This window comes from Drosophila arizonae, chromosome X, assembly GCF_054131065.1.
Source record: "Drosophila arizonae isolate 15081-1271.41 chromosome X, UAZ_ARI_1.0, whole genome shotgun sequence".
Classification (NCBI taxonomy): Eukaryota; Metazoa; Arthropoda; class Insecta; order Diptera; family Drosophilidae; genus Drosophila; species Drosophila arizonae.
The window spans coordinates 10,096,296-10,116,372 of NC_142927.1; the positions used below are offsets into that span (position 1 = coordinate 10,096,296).

Below are 20,077 nucleotides of genomic sequence, written 5' to 3' on the forward strand. Positions count from 1 at the left end.
TTTATGTGAAATTAAACGCGCCGCGTCGCGTCCTTCTTAATTGCATGGACTATTTATTTATTTTTTGGTATTGCTGCGCCTGCAAAAAAAAAACCCAAATATAAGCAATAATTTAAATAGGAATTTCACAAATGCATGTCACAGTGTTAGTGCATGAATGTATTTGTGTGTATGTTTGCGATATTGTATACGTGTGCGCACATATGACAGCGCTACCAATGTAGCTTAAAATTGTTTCATATCTGGCAGCACTGGTCGCGCTTTTCTCAGTTGTTTACAAAATAAAATACCTAGAGTGGGTGGCATACGTACGATAAAGAGAGCGATACCGAGAAAGTGAATGGTAGCGCAAGAGTAAGCACACATATGATATTTGCAAGCGCTCGTTCGCTTTGTGGTTGTGCGTGTGCGCCAACCACTAACAACACCTATCAGCTGTGTGACGTTTGACGTGAACATGCATAAAGGTAAGCGTGTGTGTGTGTGTTTGCCATTGGCACTGACGCGCCCGTTAGTCGCAAAACAAAAATAACACATAAATACACACATACAAACATTTTAAGTTTTCATTAAATATTATGAAAAATATAGCAACAAAAACAAACGACGAAAAAAATTGTTGATCACTCGATATTGATATAAATTTAATTAACTCTCACTCTCTCTTTCGTTGCAAACTTTAAGCAATATATGAATGTAAATATGTATGCATGAACAAAGCAGCAATATATTTATGTACATGGACTTGCGTATATATGTATGTAACTGGCACACGGAGAAACAATCGAAAATGCTAGACCTATGTATGAACATACAAATACTTATGGCTTACTTGCATAAATAAAACACACATAAACACACATATATACGTACACACAAACGAAACGCACAATTGGTAAAGAAATAGAGAACGGGGGAAAACAGCAAAAACACAACTACGCAGCGCGAAAACCGAAGTTTCCAATCGCAATAAATATTTTTCAACACTGACAACAATATCAAACACTGGCTGCCAGCTAGCCAATTATTGCGAATAACTGTTAAGTTGAATTTGACACTGGTGCCTGCCTAGCTACATGTTAATTATTAATTATTAACATTGTTTGCATTTTTTAGTTTATTGCTCACTTTGGCTTATTCTATGACCATTGCAGAATTTGTTAACTATATTTTGTTGTATTCCTTTATGTGATTGCCTGGCTACCGTCGGATTTCATATAATAAAAACAAAAAAGAAATAAAAATGTGAACACTGCTACGTGTACAGCTGTGTAAGCGTATATGTGTGTGTGAGAGCGAGAGTGCGAATGCGCGCAGTTTCTATATGTGTATGCGGGAGATGCCGATGCCGTTGATTTGCCTTTTTCGTTTTCGTTGCGATTACTTTGAACTTGATTGCGTTTGTGTGTGTATGCAAGAGACGTACTGCGCTTAAAGCGCTGCTGTGCGAACGTCAAGTATTTGTGTATATTTCACTTGGGCTTCCATCTCCATCTAAACAGCGTTGCCACTTGACGCATTTGCACTGTCAAAAGTGCAGCCGCAACGCACAGCTGTCAGCTGTTACACCGTTGCTTTCTGTATTTGTTGTTGTTGTTGGTTTGTACACGGTCAAGGCCAAAGCGTTGTCGGAGCAACCATTGATGAGACGTTCCCAAACGCGAGGATTGGGGGTGTTTTGTGGCGCCGCGTCGTAACCTTCAAGCAAGTTCTCATTCTAAATGCGCTTGTAGGTTATGTTTCACGTCGCTAAATATTAAGGGGGCGTAAGACGGGAGGCTGAGTGCAACAATTTTTATACATATACATACATATGAATATATATTTCCTGTAATATTTTATACCGCTTTTTAACGCTTTTATTTAAAAACAAAGCGCGAAATACAGTTATAGATATTCATATGTATATAATACAGTTCCATATTTACACATATACATACGTACACTCAAACATACATATGTACGTATGTGAAAGCAACTTAAGCATACACACGGACACACACACTCGCACAGAACAGCTGATGACGTTTGTTATTTTGTTCGCGCTGATTATTTTGCAAATAAAAACGGCAAAGCAAAATGAAAAACAAAATGTCGTTGAGTCTTTTTTTTGGCGTTTTGTTAAATGAAAACTTAAACATAGAATCTTCGCATTAATTAAAACACCACTTAAAATTTGTCATTTATAAAATAAATTTACTTTAAATTTCACCAATAATTAATCGGTGAATCGAAATCGCAATCAAACTCGTACTGCTCTTGTTTAATTTAATTTCAATGTTGATGATGTCAAATGAGAATGAAAACTGACTGTTTTTGTGTGTTGTACGGACAGTGGCATCGAAGACGACGACGACGGCGGCAGAGAAACGGTCGTCGTTGTCGTTGTCGTTGCCTCCGTTTCGTTCAATTGAGCGCAGCAGCAACAGCAACGACAAAAACAACGAAAATGTATTTATTTTTTGTTTTTGCTTTTGCCTTTGCTTGTGTGTTTGTGCGCCTAGTACAATCGCACAAACAAATAAGCCCGGAGACTATTTTTCTCTCTCTCTCTCTCTCTCTCACTGTACATGAGTTGAGCAAGTATATTTGTTTTTGTTCTTGTTGCTGGCGACTCTCTGGCACTTGCGTGTGGGGCTCAGACTCAGCTGTTTGACTGTCTGTTACTGCTGTTCTTTCTCTTCTTCTTCGAGATGTTGTTTATGGAAAATTGGGTACAGCTGATTTTCAAATGTAAATTTAAGGAAACAGGAAGAATTTGTATGTTTTCCATAAACAAAATAATAAGATAGACGTACTGCGTGTTCTCTCTTAGATGCAATATATGTACTAAGTATGTACATAGAGGCATACATAAATGATTGGATATATTGCAACAAGTATGTGGTATACAGGGGTGTTTGTGTGTATGTATAAGTATAAATATATGAATATGTGTGCAATGCTCTTTCCCTTTTGACTTTTTGGCAAATTGGAAGCTTCTGCTATTGCATAATCAATTTTAACAATTTTTGCTCAGTTTGTTTGCATTTGCATTTGCCCAGCGTTGCCTACACCAAAGCAGAGCGGCAGCAACCACAACAACAATGTTATTGTTTTTCAAGGTCACACACACATGTACACACCGCAATATCCCCAACACCCACCGGCCATCATCAGTTGAGTTCAATTGTTTGTGTCTTATACCGTTCCTCTCTCGTGCACTCGCGCTCCTCGCTCGATTGTTGCGTTCTCACAAACAAAACTTACCGGGAGCAAGACACAAGCGTTCTAACCTGCTATCTCATATACCATATACATACATATATTTTTATATTCATGTGCCTGTGTGTATGCGTGTCTGTGGTTTTGTTTGTAGAGCGCACAGTCTACGGTAGGATACCGGTATGCATCAAATGTATGCGTATGCGTGCTAGTTTTCAGGGTCAGGGAAATTCGATTTTTTTGTCGTCGCCAATTAAAGACAATGACAGAACAATCAGTTTTTTAAATTCGGAAAATGACACTCGAATAACACAAAAGTTAACGAACTGTTCTAAGTACACAGTGTGTATATTTTATAGAATACGAAATGAGCAATGAGTGCACGACTATTAAACACCCTAAATCACTCATAGAGTTGTTGATTGAATATTCTTCTTAAGTACACTAAAATCGCACATTTAATGACAACAAAATTGCTGAAGTCTCTGCAATTTTATCACTAGCGTTGCCAAATTTAACGATTTTGGGATTCTTTATTTTAATTGAAAGGTGTGCGTCAATTTTAATTGTGCATTTAAATACATGTATGCACATATATATGTACATACATACATATATGCATTTAATTTTTTAAAATCTTATTAAAGTTCGTTTCATCGAAGAAATGTACTTAAGTTGAACTAACCAAAGAAATGTATAAATTTAAATATGTAAACAATAACTAACGAATATCGGTCCAGCGACGGAAATAATGAACCAGTGCAAAGTCTAGAAAGGGCATTTACTTGCATACGCATACATATACATACATAAATGTCTATATATGCATACATACATATGTATTACATATATATGTATGTAGAAATGTTTATATCAATGTGAGTGCATTAAAAAACCGATATGTACATATGTATTACTTGCGTGTGTTGTGATACACACACGCATAAATAATCATGCATACAATTGAATGTATGTGTACGCTACTCACGCATACCAGTTTCTATGCTTTCGTGTTGTTTTTATTTTTATTTCAAGACAAAGAGCATACAAAATGATAAGACGGCCAGTGTGATCGACTCGAGACAAAAGGGAGAAAGAGAGAGGAAGCAAGCGTTTGGTAGAATAATTTGTTTTGGCAGCGATAAGCGGGCGGGAATACCAACAAAAATATAAATTAATGATATCGATAACACTCGAGCAGCAGTAGCACCAGCAACTGCATCCGCGTCAGCATCCTATCTCACTCACCCGAACTGCAATTGGCATGCGTTTAGCGTTTGAGCACATCGATAAATGTTTCGTGAGGAACGCGAATATTGGCAAACATGCGCATCTTCTTTTTGCCCTCGGCCTGTTGTTTCAGCAGCTTCATCCGCCGTGTTACATCGCCGCCATACTATCGATAAATAGAGTCAAAGTTCTGCTAATTTTGTTGTAGTAGTCTGGCAACTTACCAGCTTTGCCGTTACATCCTTCCGATAGGCTTTAATTGTCTCACGCGCAAGCACTTTGCTGCCCACGCACGCTTGTATGGCAATCTGTACCATCTGCTTGGGTATGAGATCCTTAAGCTTGTGCACCATTTGACGAGCCACACCTGTGGCCTTGCTGACATGCACAATGCGACACAATTCCTCGATTGGCCGCCCATTTAAATGTATATCAAGACGCACCAGTTGAGTGGGATGATAGCCATGATCCTCGTAGCTGAAGCTGGCATAGCCAGAGCTAAGGGATTTCAGGCGATCATGGAAGTCCAATATGATTTCGCTTAACGGCAGAACATACTTCATCAATATGCGCGATTCATCGATATTTACAGAGCTCTGCTGCAGGCCGCGTCGCTCCACACACAATCCAATTACCTGACCCACATATTCAGTGGGCGTTATAATGGTGCCCAGGACAAGTGGCTCGTAGTACTCCTCAATGCTGGTCGGTTCGGGCAGCAATGCTGCATTCGATATTTCCAGTGTGTTCCTGCCATGCTGCTTAATCAACTTCGGATTGCGTAGAACGATGCGATACGTTACGGAGGGGGCGGTTATAATGGGCTCAGCGCCATGCTCCTGCTCCAGCCGCTGACAGAAGACCTCCATGTGCAGCAGACCGAGAAAGCCAAGACGCCAGCCCTGGCCTAGTGCTGGACTAGAGTCCACACTGACCGTGACCGCCGAATCGTTAAGTACCATTTTATCGATGGCGCTGCGTAAGGCGACGTGCTTGGACTGATCCACAGGGAAGACGCCCGCAAATACGATGGGTTGCTGTGGTCGATAGCTGCCAGCAGCCTCAGCTGTCTGATGTTTTAGATGTATTGTGTCTCCAATGATGGACTCCTTGCTGTTGCGCATATTGCAACCAACGAGGCCCACCTGGCCGGCCAACAAACTCTCAACGGCGGACTCAGCTGGACGTAGTACGGACAAACTTTTCACGGGATACATTTTTTTGGTGGCCAGCGACTGTATTTCCTGGCCCACATTTAGCTGACCGTTTAGCACATAAATGAGATTCAGTGCCCCGCGATATTTGTCGAACCAGCTGTCGAAGATTAACGCACGAAATGCGCTCTCTCGCTCAACATTCGGCGGGGGGATTGTCTCAATGACACGCTCCAGCACTTGAGCAACTCCTGTGCCTAGTTTAGCTGAAACACGCAAGACGCTGTCTGGATCAATTCCAAATAATAATTGCATATCCTTGGCCACCTGGTCGGGCTGAGCATGCTTGATATCTATCTTATTCAGCACCGGCACAACGGCCAGCTGTCGCTGCTTGGCCAGATGGAAGTTGGCCACAGTCTGCGCTTGCACGCCGTGGCAGGCATCTACGAGGAGAATAACACCATCGCATGCGGCCAACGAGCGAGAGACCTGCAAGATGAAATCATATATATCCCATCATACAACATATCCAAGGCCACAACGTACCTCATTGGAGAAGTCCACATGGCCAGGTGTATCGATTAGGTTTAGCAAATATAACTCCTTCTTATACTGATAGAATATGGAAGCTGTTTGTGCTTTGACTGTGATGCCGCGTTCTCGTTCCACCTGCAGACTGTCAAGCACCTGATTTTGTCCAGCATTGCGTGCAATGGCACCCGTTAGCTCCAGCACACGATCTGCTAGAGTGCTCTTGCCATGGTCCACGTGCGCAATGATGCTAAAGTTTCGTATACGCTTGACAGGCATTCGACTGAACTCCTGGAGCAGTGCCTCCTGCGATAAATTGGATGCTGCCCCTGCTTCTGTGCCCGCCGTGCCCTTCGCCTTTGCATCGGCTTTGTTCTCCAAGCGAACGAAGGTCGTGAATAGTGTGCGGCGCTTCCATATGCCTGGGCCAGTTGTTCGCATCAATGTGCGGCATATTGTCTTGTACATTTTGTTATGTGTTTTCCTATTTACAGCACATTTTATTTTGTGTTCCTTTCAATGAGAAATATGCCGGCACATTCTGTGGATGTTACCGCACAACATGTGAGTTAAAAGCAGGGGCTGCCAACTTATGTCAAATACGACTGATAAGCAGCTCAGCATATGCAACTGCACTACATTCACAATAGATGATTTAGTATTTTTAAACACAGGTGGCAGCGCCGTCTGCCGTTTGACCATATTAAGTTTAAATTAAATATTTATTAGTTAAAGGTACTAAAGGTCAGCGACAAAGCATAGTAATCTTCAATTATTATCAACAGCTCTGTTGTGCCTAATTGATTTTGGACTTAAAGAAAGATCGAAATGAATGTGTTTACAAATTTATAGTCCATTTAAATTCCTTAAAAAATCAAAACTTCGAAATAAATTGTGAACGCAAATATTTTTAGAAATTGTATAAAAAGCATATAATATATATATATATTTATAGAGGAATATGTTAAAGATTCAAATTGTTCATATACAGGACAATAAGGATTCGGTTTAGCTTGAGCTTTAAACTTATTAAGCAATTGCATATTGTGGATTTTACATGTAAGTAAAAATTTTTAAACATAATACATAAAATATTTAAAGTATACACGATAAAAATACAAAATAAATGTACATACGATAGAGTAAGTTGATATATGTATATATATATATAGATAGATTATATATATTAGCTCAATAGTTTAACGCTCAACTGAATTTACTTAACTTTAGTTATGAATAAACATTTTACGCACTTTTCAAATAATTAAGTAATTGAAAAGTTTTAATATAACACGGTTGCAGTTGATCAACAGATCATTCATCATTATCCTTTTTTTCTTTTCTTACTTTCTTGAGACTAATAAACAGATCAATTATTTTAACATCGGCAGAATTTGTTTGTTTTCTTTTAACTTAAGCTTAAATGCGTTACAGCGTACAAATATAATTTAAAAAAAAAAAGATTACACATAATTCAAATTTGTAATATCGAAGACGACTGCGTCTAAATATATAATAGGAATACAGTTTGTTAATCATGTTCATTTCTTGATCTTTTATCTTAGGAGTGATATGAAGTCTGTGGTTGTGTGTAAATATGTTTGTGTGTGTGTGTGTGTCTGTGGTTCAAATACCTTGAGATTGAACATTCCAGTTTTAAATTGGAGCATAGCTTGCAAATTGCTTGTGTGGCAATTGCAGATTACAAAGATATATATAAAAGATATATATATGTCTGACACAGATATATATCAATAAATATACATATATAAATATATTCGTGTGTGTGTGTGTGTGTATAAAATGCATAACTAAGCGAATAGACTAGCGATCGCAATCGCAACTTAAAAACTGCGTACAAAATATAGATATATATATGTATCTAAAAAAAGGTATGTATGTGTGTGTGTGTATGTGTAGATTGCACAATACGTGCTACGCTCTCATCTCATCTCATCTTCTGTTTAAGCTGCTCATTTTTGTGCCTGCATGCGCGCCTGCATTTGTGCAAGCATCTCCTGCATGCGACGCAGCTCTGCCTCCTTCTCTTGCAGTATGCGATCCTTCTCGGATAGCACACTATTTACGCCCACTTGTGTCGAGCCATTCGTATCGATTCGATCTGATTTGATGCCATTCTCTTTGCCTTTGATGCCCTTGGCAAGGCGATCGGAACGATAGTTTTCATAGTGCACCTCTTGGGTAACCTCTTGGAGGTCCTGCATGTGTGTGATGAGCATGGTGCGCAGTTTGATAAAATCACAATGTTCCGGATTCTCAACCTCAACAACACCCCATGGATAGAGGCGACCGCGCACCTTTTTCCCCTTCACCTCGAGCAGAGTATTAGCGCCGCAGACGGCGAAAGGCACAGCTTCCTTCAATTGCTTCACTTGCTCCTTGTAGTCTTCATCCTCATCTGAATCACAGTCGGGCAGTGGATATATTTTAATGCCATGGCTCTCAATCTCCTGCATGATGCGGCATTTCAAACGCAATATCTCCTTCTTTGTTAAACAATCGGCTTTGGCAATTACAGGCACAATGTTCACCTTCGAGTGCAGTTTCTTCATGAATTCCACATCGAGAGGCTTTAGGCTATAACAGAGAATTGAATATGAATTTCTACAAACTAGACATATACTGGCAGTGACATACCCATGGCCGAACGGCGATATGAAGTAGAAGCAACAATGTATGCGATTGTCCACAATATTGCGACGATTTAGTCCGCTTTCGTCCTGGAGAAAGCGTTCGTATTGCTCATCTATGTACTCGAATATGGCGTTAAAACTATTTGAATTATCGATGGCATCGCCAAAGCCAGGTGTGTCGACTACCGTTAGACGAAGCTTAACGCCCCGCTCCTCAATTTCTACGGTCGATGCCTCCAGCTTTACAGTTTGCTTTTGTTTTTCTGTTTAACACGAATCATTTAATAAGTAATTACCCATATACCCTCATAAATATATCCATATATTGCTTACCTATGGCATCAGGTATAATGCGCTCCGGATATAAATCGGTGAGAAATAAACTGTTTACCAACGTCGATTTGCCCAAGCCCGATTCGCCGACAACCATCAGCGTAAATTCGAAGCCTTTTTTCACGGACTTGCGATGCACTTGATTGGGCAAATTGGCAAAGCCCACATAGCCGGGTGTCTCAATGCTCGAAAACTGCAGCGCAGACAGAAGTAATAATTAAAATCAATTTAAATATTTATTAAAATGTGGTTGAGTCATCGGGCTGCTTATCTATTTGCTGCAATTTCTCTCTTATTCACTCGCACTCCCTCTCTCATGCACTTGCAAGCCAAGCATGACTAGAGCTGCGCTCGTGACACAATACGATATATTTGCAAAATATTCATAACCGATTTACAAATTAAGTCCATATAATATAATTTAAGCTTGCGTGAAATTTGAAATTATTTAGATTCGAAGCAATTAAAGCATTCTAGCTCATTAATCAAATATAAATAGCAATTATAAAATAAACAAAGAAAACAAAGACAGAATGTATTTAATAAACTGTGCTTTTTTAGAGCTTTATATGATCATTTTAATATTGGAGTATTTAATAATTTTATAAACATAACAAGAATATGTGTCTTGTTGCTTGTCGTCGTGCTCGTGTCGAGTCTTGTTGGAAGTCTTGACACGCACCCATCTCTATCAATAACTGTGCAGTTCGTGTCTGCGGGGGGCCGGCAGACATCGAAGCCTGGTTCAAAGAAAGTGGCGGCGTTATTTTGAAATGCCAGACACGCGCGAGTTTCTCTTGCATGCCTAAGCCGTGTACACACACATAAACATGTGCTGATAAGTACACGCACATATGTATTTATTATTTTTCATATGTATATCGCTGTCCAAGTACGTACAAAACAGTACTTAAAGCCATTGACATTGTGATCAGCGTGTACATATGCTTTCACATACATAAGCATTTACATTATGTAGGTCACAGGCCGCAACAAAGGAAGATAATTCAGATTACGGCGACGCCTTTTTATATGCCGGCTTCAATGAATCATGCACTTTTGGATGAACCAATTTTGAATCTTAAGCGACGATAAATTAAAATGAACTCACACACAGTATACACAAAACATATACATAAGCAATGATGAATATTTCAGTTGATGTGGATTTGCTGCAACAGCAAATTGCATATTGCACACTACTAACATGAGGAATTTGCATGATAAGCCGCAAACACACATATACAAAACAAGAACGCCATCGTCGTCGCGAGCGGGGATTGAAACGCTCACTAAAACCGCGCCCTATATGGTATCACTTAGTATTCACGTATATTATACAGTACACACGTTTTTGCAATTGTGCAGTAGTATTTGTGGAATTCGGTAAATATTACTTACACCCTTTGTATCAGCCATATTAAAAAAACAAAAATTAAATGACGAACAAAATATGTTGCTCATGAACTGAAATGAACTAGAACCAACACACACTGAAGAGCATACAGTGTGACCCGCTAGTACCTATACGAAAGTTACCACATTGTATCGAAAGTAATCGAAAATACTTACATAGTAGAAGCGGTTTAAGATATTGTATCTTTTATTTTTGTGCAATAATAATGCGAGTTGGCAGCTCTGCTCTGTAGATTGAAAATATAATACAGTGGCAACCTTAAACAGATCAAATTAAATTATTATTAATTTCATATTAATTCTTTGTGTTAATAATTCATATGTTAATTAATGTAAAAAGTAGCCGCTAATTAAATATTAAATCAGTCATCAAAATTAAGTAAAGTAATATATATGTAAGCACTATGAAGAACCGTTAAATTTGAATGTATCTACAAATGTATATTCGAATGTATTTATTTATATGTATATTCACATTCGATGCGCAACATGAATGAAATTAGAAGGACCAGTTTGTTTTTAACTATATAATTCACATTTATTTCATTTTTTTTAGTATTTATATATAAACATATAATATATATTTATATATAATATGTATATCTATATGTATGAGTGACAAAACATCGACTAGAATATGCAAAAATACTCGAAAAATAATAGGAAAACCAACTTAAATTCAAAATGATGGCAAACGGCGAAAGGAATACACATAGATACATACATATAAATATAAATATATATATATTGTGTTTTTGTTTTACGCTTTTGTTTTGAACTAATGCCACACCTCCTCCATTGTAGTGATCGATTATGTTATCAAGCGCGGCGCATGCAGCCCGTGCACATTTTCAATGGGCGGACAGTGGGTGGCGCCCGGCGGACCCCAATCGTGAAGGCCACGCGAATTGGCCAAACGATGCGTTAGCCGATGGGCAATGCTGAAGCCGCCGCTGCCCTCCAGTTGGGTGAGCACAATGATCACTTGCCTATTTGGAAGCGAAATCAAAGAATCATTAGATGTGCCTACAAAACCCTGTACTCCTCCCTTTACCTTTGCAGCGGCGGCACAGAATCCACAGTTTTGAGTTCACCACGCGTTGAGACCACATTATAGCTCTCCTGGCAGTCGCACTTGACGTGTATCCACTTATTCTCATGCCGATTCTCGACCATGACCACCAAACCAGCCCAGCCCTAGAAATGGGAAGACGGTAGTTAGTCAAATAGTCTAGACAAATCAAATCACTCTGCATACCTTGGTCAAATAGTAGGCCGTCATGCCTTCGCGTCCCTCATGCCTTTGGCCCTTGGTCAGGGTTAAGCTAATGATCGCATCCGCCAGCAAATGAGGCGAAGGCGTTATTTGCTCCACCAGCAAACGCTTGGAGCTGTGTATGGCCAATATGCATTGCGGGTACTGATGCGGATCCTCGATGCCCGTGTGCCAGTGGTTGAAGGCCAGACACACTAGCAAATAGATATCCCGCTCCAGCATCTTGTGACAGCCGACAAAGCCGCGAACCTGCAAACGAACATCAAATGGATGAGGAAGCTGGAGAGACTGAGGGCAAGGATTAAGCAGAGCTCAAGCTTTATGTTAATCTCTAGGATCTGCCTGAAACTGAGCTCAGGGCATATCCAGTACCTGTCGCTTGCTATGCTCGACCAGTCGTCCAATCTCTGGCGCTGCCGGTGAACGTGTGCGAAAGATGACAACGCAGAGATCCAATTGGGAGCGCTGTGATTTCTCCGAGTTGCGTTGACCCTCCTGGAAGAGCGTGAATTCCGCTTCGGTAGGCTCCAGCACGGTGAGCAGGACACATGAAATGGAACAGAGGGGCTGCAGAGTGCCCTGCAGACGCACCTCGTTCCAGCCGGAGCGCACTTTGCAAATGTCAATGCAATCGAAGTAGTTTAGCACATCCTCGAACGAGATCCAGAAGACGCCTTCGGAGGCGCCATGCGGCATTAGGGCATCGCGCAAATCATCCGTCCACAAGCCCGAGTCGTCGGACCAATCGCCGCGCCACGAATAATGGCCCCAGGGATTGCGTAATTTCAGCAATCGATGTCCCTGTATATCCTTAACATCCAGCACCGAGTAGGCGTGCCGTGGACGCAAACCCTTGTGCTGATATTCCTCCTCATCCACTTTCATGTTGCCGCCGCCACAACTGGCGCCCATCAGGAAGCGTACACAACGCGAGCTCAGCAGCTGAGCCCATATCAAATCCTTGTCCAGCTCATCCTCGCTGGGCATCGGCAGTGAGCTGGCCTGCAGCGGTATACTCTCGCAGGGTGCGCCCGTCAACGTGGCCAGGCCCTCGATGGCCCGTCCCGAGACGAGTGCCTCGTAGCAGCCATGAATTTTGGCCACTGCCTTCTCAATGAGCGGCACCCAGAGCTGCTTGCGCTTGGCCTGCGAGTAGACCAGGTGGCCGCGCTTGTCGCACGGCAACAGATCATCCACCAGGACCGTGGTCCATTTGCCATCCTTGCAGAGGCGCACCTGGTAGGCGCCTTGGGCGCAGATCTCTTTGGTCACCAGCACCTCCTTCACCAGATCCTCGCGCTCCGCCAGCACAGCCAGGGCGCTCAGCAGCCAGCAATTGCCCAGGACACCCTGACAGATGTCCGACGGCAATGGTGTACGGAACACGGCCCACGGCGGATATGCGCCGCCATCGCAATTGATTTCGTGTGGCCGACGCCATTGCACCACCGGGTTGCCGCCATCGGTCACACTGCTCGCCGGATTGTAGTACAAGCTCTTCGGGGCCGGCGGAAACGAATCGTCGACGAACAGCTCATTATTGTCCCGGCAATATTGTATGATATTCTGCCATTTGGTTAGTGCCTCTGTCTCCTCCAGCTGGCGCAGATTCTCCATTAGTTTGCTCTCCTGGCGTATTTCGGTGCCCAGCGCCGTGATGCGCATCGATTTGCGGGCGAGCGCTTCGCTGAGCACCGCCTGCATCAGGCCTCGCGGACTCGAGCAAATGTCACAGACAACAGATGCAGCGCAGTTCTCATAGGTGCAGGCGGGACACTGCCATTTCTTGATCGAACTGCCCGGCAGGATCAGCTGTTGCTGCTGCTGCTGCTGCAGATTGTAGGATGAGCTGGCTGTGGGAGCAGGCATGGCCATCGATATGTTCCGTGGCACTATTGAGCCGCCGGTGCTGTGACGCTTCGGTATGGCGCCCGAGGAGCTGCGCTGCTGCTGCAGCTGCTGTTGCTGTTGCAGCTGGATCGCAGCCGCTGCTGCTGCTGCGGCGGCTGCTGATGCTGCCGCTGCTCCTGCTGCCGGCCCGCCCACTGCAGCGGCTGCTCCCGCTGCCGATCTGGGCGAGGGACTGCGCGAATTGCGATGCGCCACTGGCGGCAATTGCAGCTGCGTTGGCGTCGCCGTCGGCGTATTCAGTTCACCCGCCGTCTGACTGCCAGCCGCCGGATCCTGCTCTTCATAGGACTGGCCATCGGGTCGTTCGCGTATCGAATCGACTGGCAGCAAACGCATCGATTTGCAGGCGCTGCACAGGCCGACGGAGAGCGAATTCTTCAGTGTGCAATGGCTGCAGGTCCAGAATTCACCTTTGCGCAGTGTCATGTCCTCGATCGAGGAGATGCTCTTCAGCTTGGAGCCGCCGCAGACGATGCAGGCCATTGCCGTTGAGTAGTTGACCAGGGTGCACTTCTTGCATGTCCAGGGCTCATCGTTGCGTGGCTCCACAGCAACTGCAAAGGTGTGGAGCAGGAGGAGAGACTTGTTGTCAATCAAATAAACATAGATCAATCAATCAATCATGAATCATGTAATTGATTCATCAATCAACATATATATTCATTTATTCATAAGAATCCAGACTTAAAGCAGTTCATTGGTCAATCAATCAATCAATCAGCGCAGCAGTTAGCAGTCTATCAATGTCTGTCAATCATTTTGGCCGTCAGATAACAAAGCAGATCAATCAATCAATCTATCATGCAGTTCTTCCAGTATTTAGTCATCATAATTTCATTCGTCAGTCTGTCAATCAGTCAATCAGTTGCTCAAGCCCTAACGCTCTGATTCCATCAGCCGCTCCACAATCAATCACACGTATCTGAGTTGATCAGTCATCTCAATCAATCAGTCAATCACATGGTAAGCACTTACTGGATGCTGGTAGCTCCGCCTGATGCAGCTGCAGCTGCTGGTGCTGGTGCTGCTGCTGTTGCTGCTGCTGCTGCTGTTGCTGCTGCTTGGCTAATGTCTCGCACATCTCACAGGATTCGGACCAGAGACGATTGTAGGCATAGGAACATTTGCCGCATGTCCACATCTTGCGGCTGCCTTGCAGAAGCATCGATTGCGGTTTATTGTCGTTGCGCGCCGCTTGAACAATGAGGCGATTGCTGTTGCTGCTGCTGCTGGCCGGTGTCGACGCCAAGCCAGTTGCTGCCTCATGTGTGCTAAACAAAGAGAAAGAGAGAGACAGAAACAAACAGAAAAAGAGAGAGAGAGAGTTAGTATTGGTGCAAAGAAAAAAAAACTCACGCACAATTAAATTGCAGGCAAATCAAATGAAAAACCAATGAAATAATTACAACAATTAGAGCAAAAACAAAATAGAAGCAAAGTCTTTGCTGCTGCAGCAACCGTTGATTGCCTTTTAATTCGCAAAAATGGAAAAAATAAAATAAATAAACAATAAATTCCTTTTTTTTTTTTTGTTATCAGCGAGCCGAAGCAACGAATACGCTAACGAAATGATAATGTGAGTCACACGCAATTAGAAGTAACGAAGCTGATAAGAGCTGAGCTTTGAGCTTGACGGGGTCGCACATACAGATACCCTGTAATACACATATTAGCTTAAGTATGACCTGGTCTTAATTTACATACAAAATCTCAATTAAATTAATGATTTTTAATTACTAACGTAATTATCTTTATGTGAACTTACATTTTGTTTAAAAATTTAAAAATTATTTAATACTGAATTTAATTCTAATTAATTAATATCACAAAAGAAGTCTTTATATCAGTCTTAACTTATAACTCATTGTTATTTAACTACTTATTTAACTACTCTACTGTTGGCTAGTTCTTAATTACATTAAGTTAGTTAAGTAATTAGCCCCTATTAAACTTCATAAATGATTAATTACGATTCATTAAAATTAGTCTAGTAAATATTAACTATCTCTCAGTTAATTTTAATCTTAATAAATAACTATTCATTAATTACTATATTAATATTATTCCAAATTACTTAGCATTAATTACTTAATTAGCTAGTGCTAATAAATGGCTTAATTATTATGTATTCAATTATAGCTAATCTAATTAAATATTTGGTAAATGCACTAATTCAGCAATATTTGTCATTAGTGAATATTAATCAGCGATCTATGATTTAATTAATTTAATTAATTGTTATTTATAGGCCTACTTAGGAAATTGTTACTGAAGTAAGTACTGATTTAATTAATTTTTTATGCTAAATAAAAAACCTACAAATATCTATATAATTTAAGATTAATTGCTACTCATTAAGGGTATATCTACACTCAGATACTCTGTTAAACTCTGATTAACTTGGGCTAGCTATGCACTTGGCCTCGTTATCGTTAGGGTATGAACAGTCAAGCGTAGCGCAAACCATAAACGAAATCTAGAAATCGCACAAACTTATATAAGTATATATACATATACATATATATGCTTGTGTGAGTGTCTGTAGGTTAAATTGCGTATGACTAAGCTGTGCACAGTAATTAATAAACAGCAGAAAATTAACAATGTTAAAATAAAAGCATATTTGATATGTTCTTGCTGCGGGTATCAAATGTCAGCTAGCTGCGATTGTTGCTGTTGCTGCTCTTGTTAATTGTGTTCTTGTTGCTACTGTTGTTGTTGTTGTTGTTGTTATTGCTAAGATTATTATTGTTGCTGCATACATTTTGGATTCAGTCGTTTTGCGCGGTCCCTTCCACACCTTGGCGTATATCGAATGCTCAGATGCGTGATAATAATCTGTTGTTGTTGCAACATTTGTAGCTGCTGCTGATGCAGCTGCTGCTGCTGTTGCTGTTGTGATGGCATCAGCTTCCATATAATTGGCGTCATTGCTGCTGCTGCTGTGCTCATTAGTTGCTGCTGTTGTTGCTGCTGTTGTTTCGCTGACATCGAAGCTGCTGTTGTTGCTATGACTACTGCTGCTATTGTTGTTGCCCAGCAGCAATGCTGTTGTTGCTGCCGGCTGTGTCTCATTGCTGCTAAGCTTCTTTTTGTGCAGCTTGTGCTGTTTATTAACCTGCGCATAAATTGGTGCCATGGGCTCTGATCTAAGCTGCTGCTGTTGCTGCTGTAGTTGTTGCTGCTGCATCTGTTGCTGTTGTTGTTGCTGTGCAATGGCAACACATTCGTTCTCATATAGCTGCTGATTCAGTTTATTGCTAGCAATGCAATTGTTATTGCTACTGCTGCTGTTGCTGCTGCTGCTGCTGCTGCTGTTATTGTTGCTATTGCTGTTGCTGCTGCTACTGTTGTTGGCATTGTTATTGTTGCTTGTTATATCACAGTGCTGCATATTGTGGCGATTGCTGTTGCTGCCACTGCTGCTGTTGCTATTGCTGCTCCGTGCTGCTGGCTCCGACCATTCGTTAACAGCTATAAAAACGCCATTGCGCGGTATAGTAAACTGAGAGCCACTGCTGCTGCTGCTGTTGCCGCTGTTAGTGATGTTGTTGCTGTTGCTGTTGCTGTTGCTGTTGCTGTTACTGATTTGCTGTGCTCTATTGTTGCTGCTGTTGTTACACTCACGCTGTTTAAGCTGCGACTGGCGCATTGGCTTGACGGCGCCAGCAGCGGCAGTTGCCACAGCTGTAGCTGATGCTGCTCCTCCTGTTGCAGCTGCTGTTGTTGTTATTGCAGTGGATCCCTTGGCTGATCTTGACAGCGTTGTAATGGTAAAATTATACTTCTTCTTGGCGCAGCCGTCGCGAACTCTATTATTTAGATTCTTATTGTTGTTGTTCTGCTTGCGACGACAGAATGTATCATTGGCAATGGCAAACCGCGAATTGCTGCATGCAACGGGCGGCGGCGGCAAGCGCTGTATGGCATCCGCAACAGCTGGAAGAAAAGAGGATAGTGAATGAGAAGATCTGGATTTGGGTGTGTCTGGGCCAGAACTTACTGGTCTTGTGTGACAGCAACTGTTGCTGCTGCTGCTGCTGCAGAGGTTGGTGTTGTTGCTGATAGCTGATTGATGCTACGTAGGGCAAATTGAAAATGTCTTTACCCAAATTGCTGACGTAGCAAATGTGACAGCTGCGTGCCGAGGCGGCCGCAAAGGATGAGGATGAAGAGGCGATTGCTGCCTGGGTCAGGGCTGGGCTCTTATCTATGGAATTGCTCAGACTTTGGGTGCGTCGAAAGTAGGCGAAACGGCGAGATCTCAAATGACGCCGATTGGAATGTTGCTCCTCCGACTGTGCATCCAGCTGCGAATGATGTGGAAGTGACTCCTCTGCTGTCTGTTGCTCAGCGCCGACTGTGCCGCCGCTGCTGCTGCTGTTGGCGCCGAGGCCACTGTTGCTGCTGCTGCTGCTACTTAGTTCCAGCTGTGACTGTGTGCCAGCTGTGACTGCTGTGGATGCTGCTGCTGTTGTTGCTGCTCCAGTTGCTGCTGTTGACTCATGCCTTCGCGTGCATAACGTCTCCTTATAGATGGGCGCCAGATAACTAACGGTATCGCAGATAACACAATGCCATGTCACTGAATTGTTGTCCGTATCGCAGGCGTGACAAATCCAGCGCCGATTCAATGCCGGATTCGAAAAATGTCGATACAACTCGATAGAGTTCTTAATATATTTGCGCGTCTCCTCGCAGTCAATGCAATTGGCTGGCAAATTCTGGCTATTGCGCTGCGGACGCTTCAAACAGCCGCGCAGCAGCGATTTGTAAACGTGTCCGGACTGTTGTTGCTTTTGGTTGTTGTGCTCAGTTCTGCAATAAGAGAGCAAATTGGGAGCGAACAAAAAGGCAAATCCAAAAACAAAACATATGCAAGGGCAAATGGGCAAACAGTTAAAATTTGGTTAACTGTCAAAGCTGCAAATGCAAAATTGGAATTGCAAAAAGTTGATTTCAATGTGGCCAGATCACTCAATTTTGTTAAGCGTTCTTCTGCTGCTTCTTCTTCTGCTATTTTTGCACTAATGTTGCAATTACTTTTTTTAATTTATATATTTTTTAAATCAATTGTCTGACTTTTGTTGTGCCTTTTCACTTGTGACGCGCAGCCAAAGCTCGGAATCAATAAAATTGTAAACAAACTTGCGTTTCTTTCCCATCGATTTTCCCCAAAAAACAAAAAAAAAACTATAAAAAAGAAAGACAGTTTTTACAGCTTATTTGTTGTTGCTGCAGTTACTTCAATTGTTGTTGTTGTTATTGTGTATACTCTGTGTACAATACACAAACAGACACGCACGGACATGCACACAAACCCACAGTTATCCACAGAGGGGAAGACAGAGAGAACAAGAAAAGGACAAACACGCACGCACTCGCACATCCACACACACATGCAGTTTCAGTTTTGTTTGGTGTAACGGTAAACGATGGCTGGAGCTTTTGTGTGCACCCGCACACATGCACGCACGCACAAGTGTATGCGTATGTCTGTATATGGCTGTACGTATGTATGTGTGCTTACCTGGTCACAGCTTTGTGCTTATCAACAATTGTCGCGACCTCCTCCTCATCACACTCGGCGGCCAGCTCTGCAGAGCCTGCAACCAGGTTTTCGTGATGTCGTTGCTGACGATGTTGATATTGCTGCTGCTGCTGTTGTTGTTGCTGTTGCTGCTGCTGCTGCTGCTGATGTATCCAACTGCTTTGGTGTCGCGATGGCTGAGAACGCGATTGTGTCGTTTGCTGATAGATTGTTGCGGTAGGGCTGGGAAATACCTTACGCACAGTGCCACAATTGAAACACTTTAATGATTCGGTCGGATTGATGGTATTGCATTTGGCGCACGACCATTGCAGTACGGATGATATAGTGCCCATATTGCAGCGGCAACTTGTATTAATACAACAATTGAAATTTCACATTCGACAAATTCGCACAACAGTTCACGACAATGCTGTATGTGATGAGTGAGATAAAGATAGACAGAAAGACAGAGCAAGAGAGAAGGACAGAAAGAGAGAGTGGGAAAGAGAGAGAAAGAGAGAGAGAGAGGGAGCAGGGGGCCGGGGCCAGTTGCTGATTGGTGGAAGGAAGTTCTAAAAAAATTCACAGCCAGCCGTTGTTAATTGCATTTAACACATCTCACGCCGCGCGCGCCCGATTTAATATTTTGAACTGTTGCACCACAACACATATTTAGTATATATATTGTGGGCCAACCTTATTGTAGATACAGATCCTTGAGCAACAATATTGCTTGTAGCACCAGCCATCCATCCAGCCAGCCCACCAAACCTACTGATGAACGATAGATTAGTGATTGTTGAGATGACTCCTCGTGAGCATCGTGTCACAC

At 42.4% G+C, this 20,077-nt stretch overlaps 3 protein-coding genes and 1 long non-coding RNA gene across 6 annotated transcripts; 1 reads left to right on the forward strand and 3 right to left on the reverse strand.

The window, feature by feature from the left end:
* Positions 1 to 13: 13 nt before the first annotated feature.
* waw (Translation factor waclaw) lies at positions 14 to 6,737 on the reverse strand. Its single transcript, XM_018014460.2, has 4 exons — positions 6,138 to 6,737; positions 4,659 to 6,080; positions 4,453 to 4,600; positions 14 to 79 (listed from the first exon to the last, which is right to left on the reverse strand). The coding sequence occupies exons 1-3, from the start codon at positions 6,588 to 6,590 to the stop codon at positions 4,475 to 4,477; spliced, it is 2,001 nt and encodes a 666-aa protein (XP_017869949.1). The 5' UTR covers positions 6,591 to 6,737; the 3' UTR covers positions 14 to 79; positions 4,453 to 4,474.
* LOC149267875 (uncharacterized) lies at positions 329 to 1,338 on the forward strand. The gene is made up of 2 exons (XR_016270981.1): positions 329 to 467; positions 685 to 1,338. It is a non-coding gene; the product is annotated as an uncharacterized LOC149267875 (long non-coding RNA).
* A 292-nt stretch (positions 6,738 to 7,029) lies between the features above and the next one.
* Septin1 (Septin 1) lies at positions 7,030 to 10,670 on the reverse strand. The gene is made up of 4 exons (XM_018014468.2): positions 10,511 to 10,670; positions 9,110 to 9,302; positions 8,781 to 9,039; positions 7,030 to 8,720 (listed from the first exon to the last, which is right to left on the reverse strand). Exons 1-4 carry the CDS (start codon positions 10,571 to 10,573, stop codon positions 8,096 to 8,098), a joined length of 1,140 nt encoding a protein of 379 aa, XP_017869957.1. The 5' UTR covers positions 10,574 to 10,670; the 3' UTR covers positions 7,030 to 8,095.
* Positions 10,671 to 11,037: 367 nt separating this feature from the next.
* sol (calpain 15 small optic lobes) lies at positions 11,038 to 20,072 on the reverse strand. 3 transcript variants are annotated; one of them, XM_089473797.1, is made up of 9 exons: positions 19,942 to 20,072; positions 19,243 to 19,675; positions 17,716 to 18,530; positions 16,475 to 17,651; positions 14,688 to 14,983; positions 12,174 to 14,266; positions 11,784 to 12,050; positions 11,580 to 11,722; positions 11,038 to 11,514 (listed from the first exon to the last, which is right to left on the reverse strand). In XM_089473797.1, exons 2-9 carry the CDS (start codon positions 19,596 to 19,598, stop codon positions 11,337 to 11,339), a joined length of 5,325 nt encoding a protein of 1,774 aa, XP_089329923.1. In that variant the 5' UTR covers positions 19,599 to 19,675; positions 19,942 to 20,072; the 3' UTR covers positions 11,038 to 11,336. The 3 variants fall into 3 exon arrangements, with proteins under 3 accessions (XP_089329923.1, XP_089329922.1, XP_089329924.1); XM_089473796.1 differs by having other exon boundaries at positions 19,243 to 19,817; positions 19,942 to 20,033; XM_089473798.1 differs by lacking the exons at positions 19,243 to 19,675; positions 19,942 to 20,072 and adding an exon at positions 18,932 to 19,200.
* Between the last annotated feature and the right edge of the window lie 5 nt (positions 20,073 to 20,077).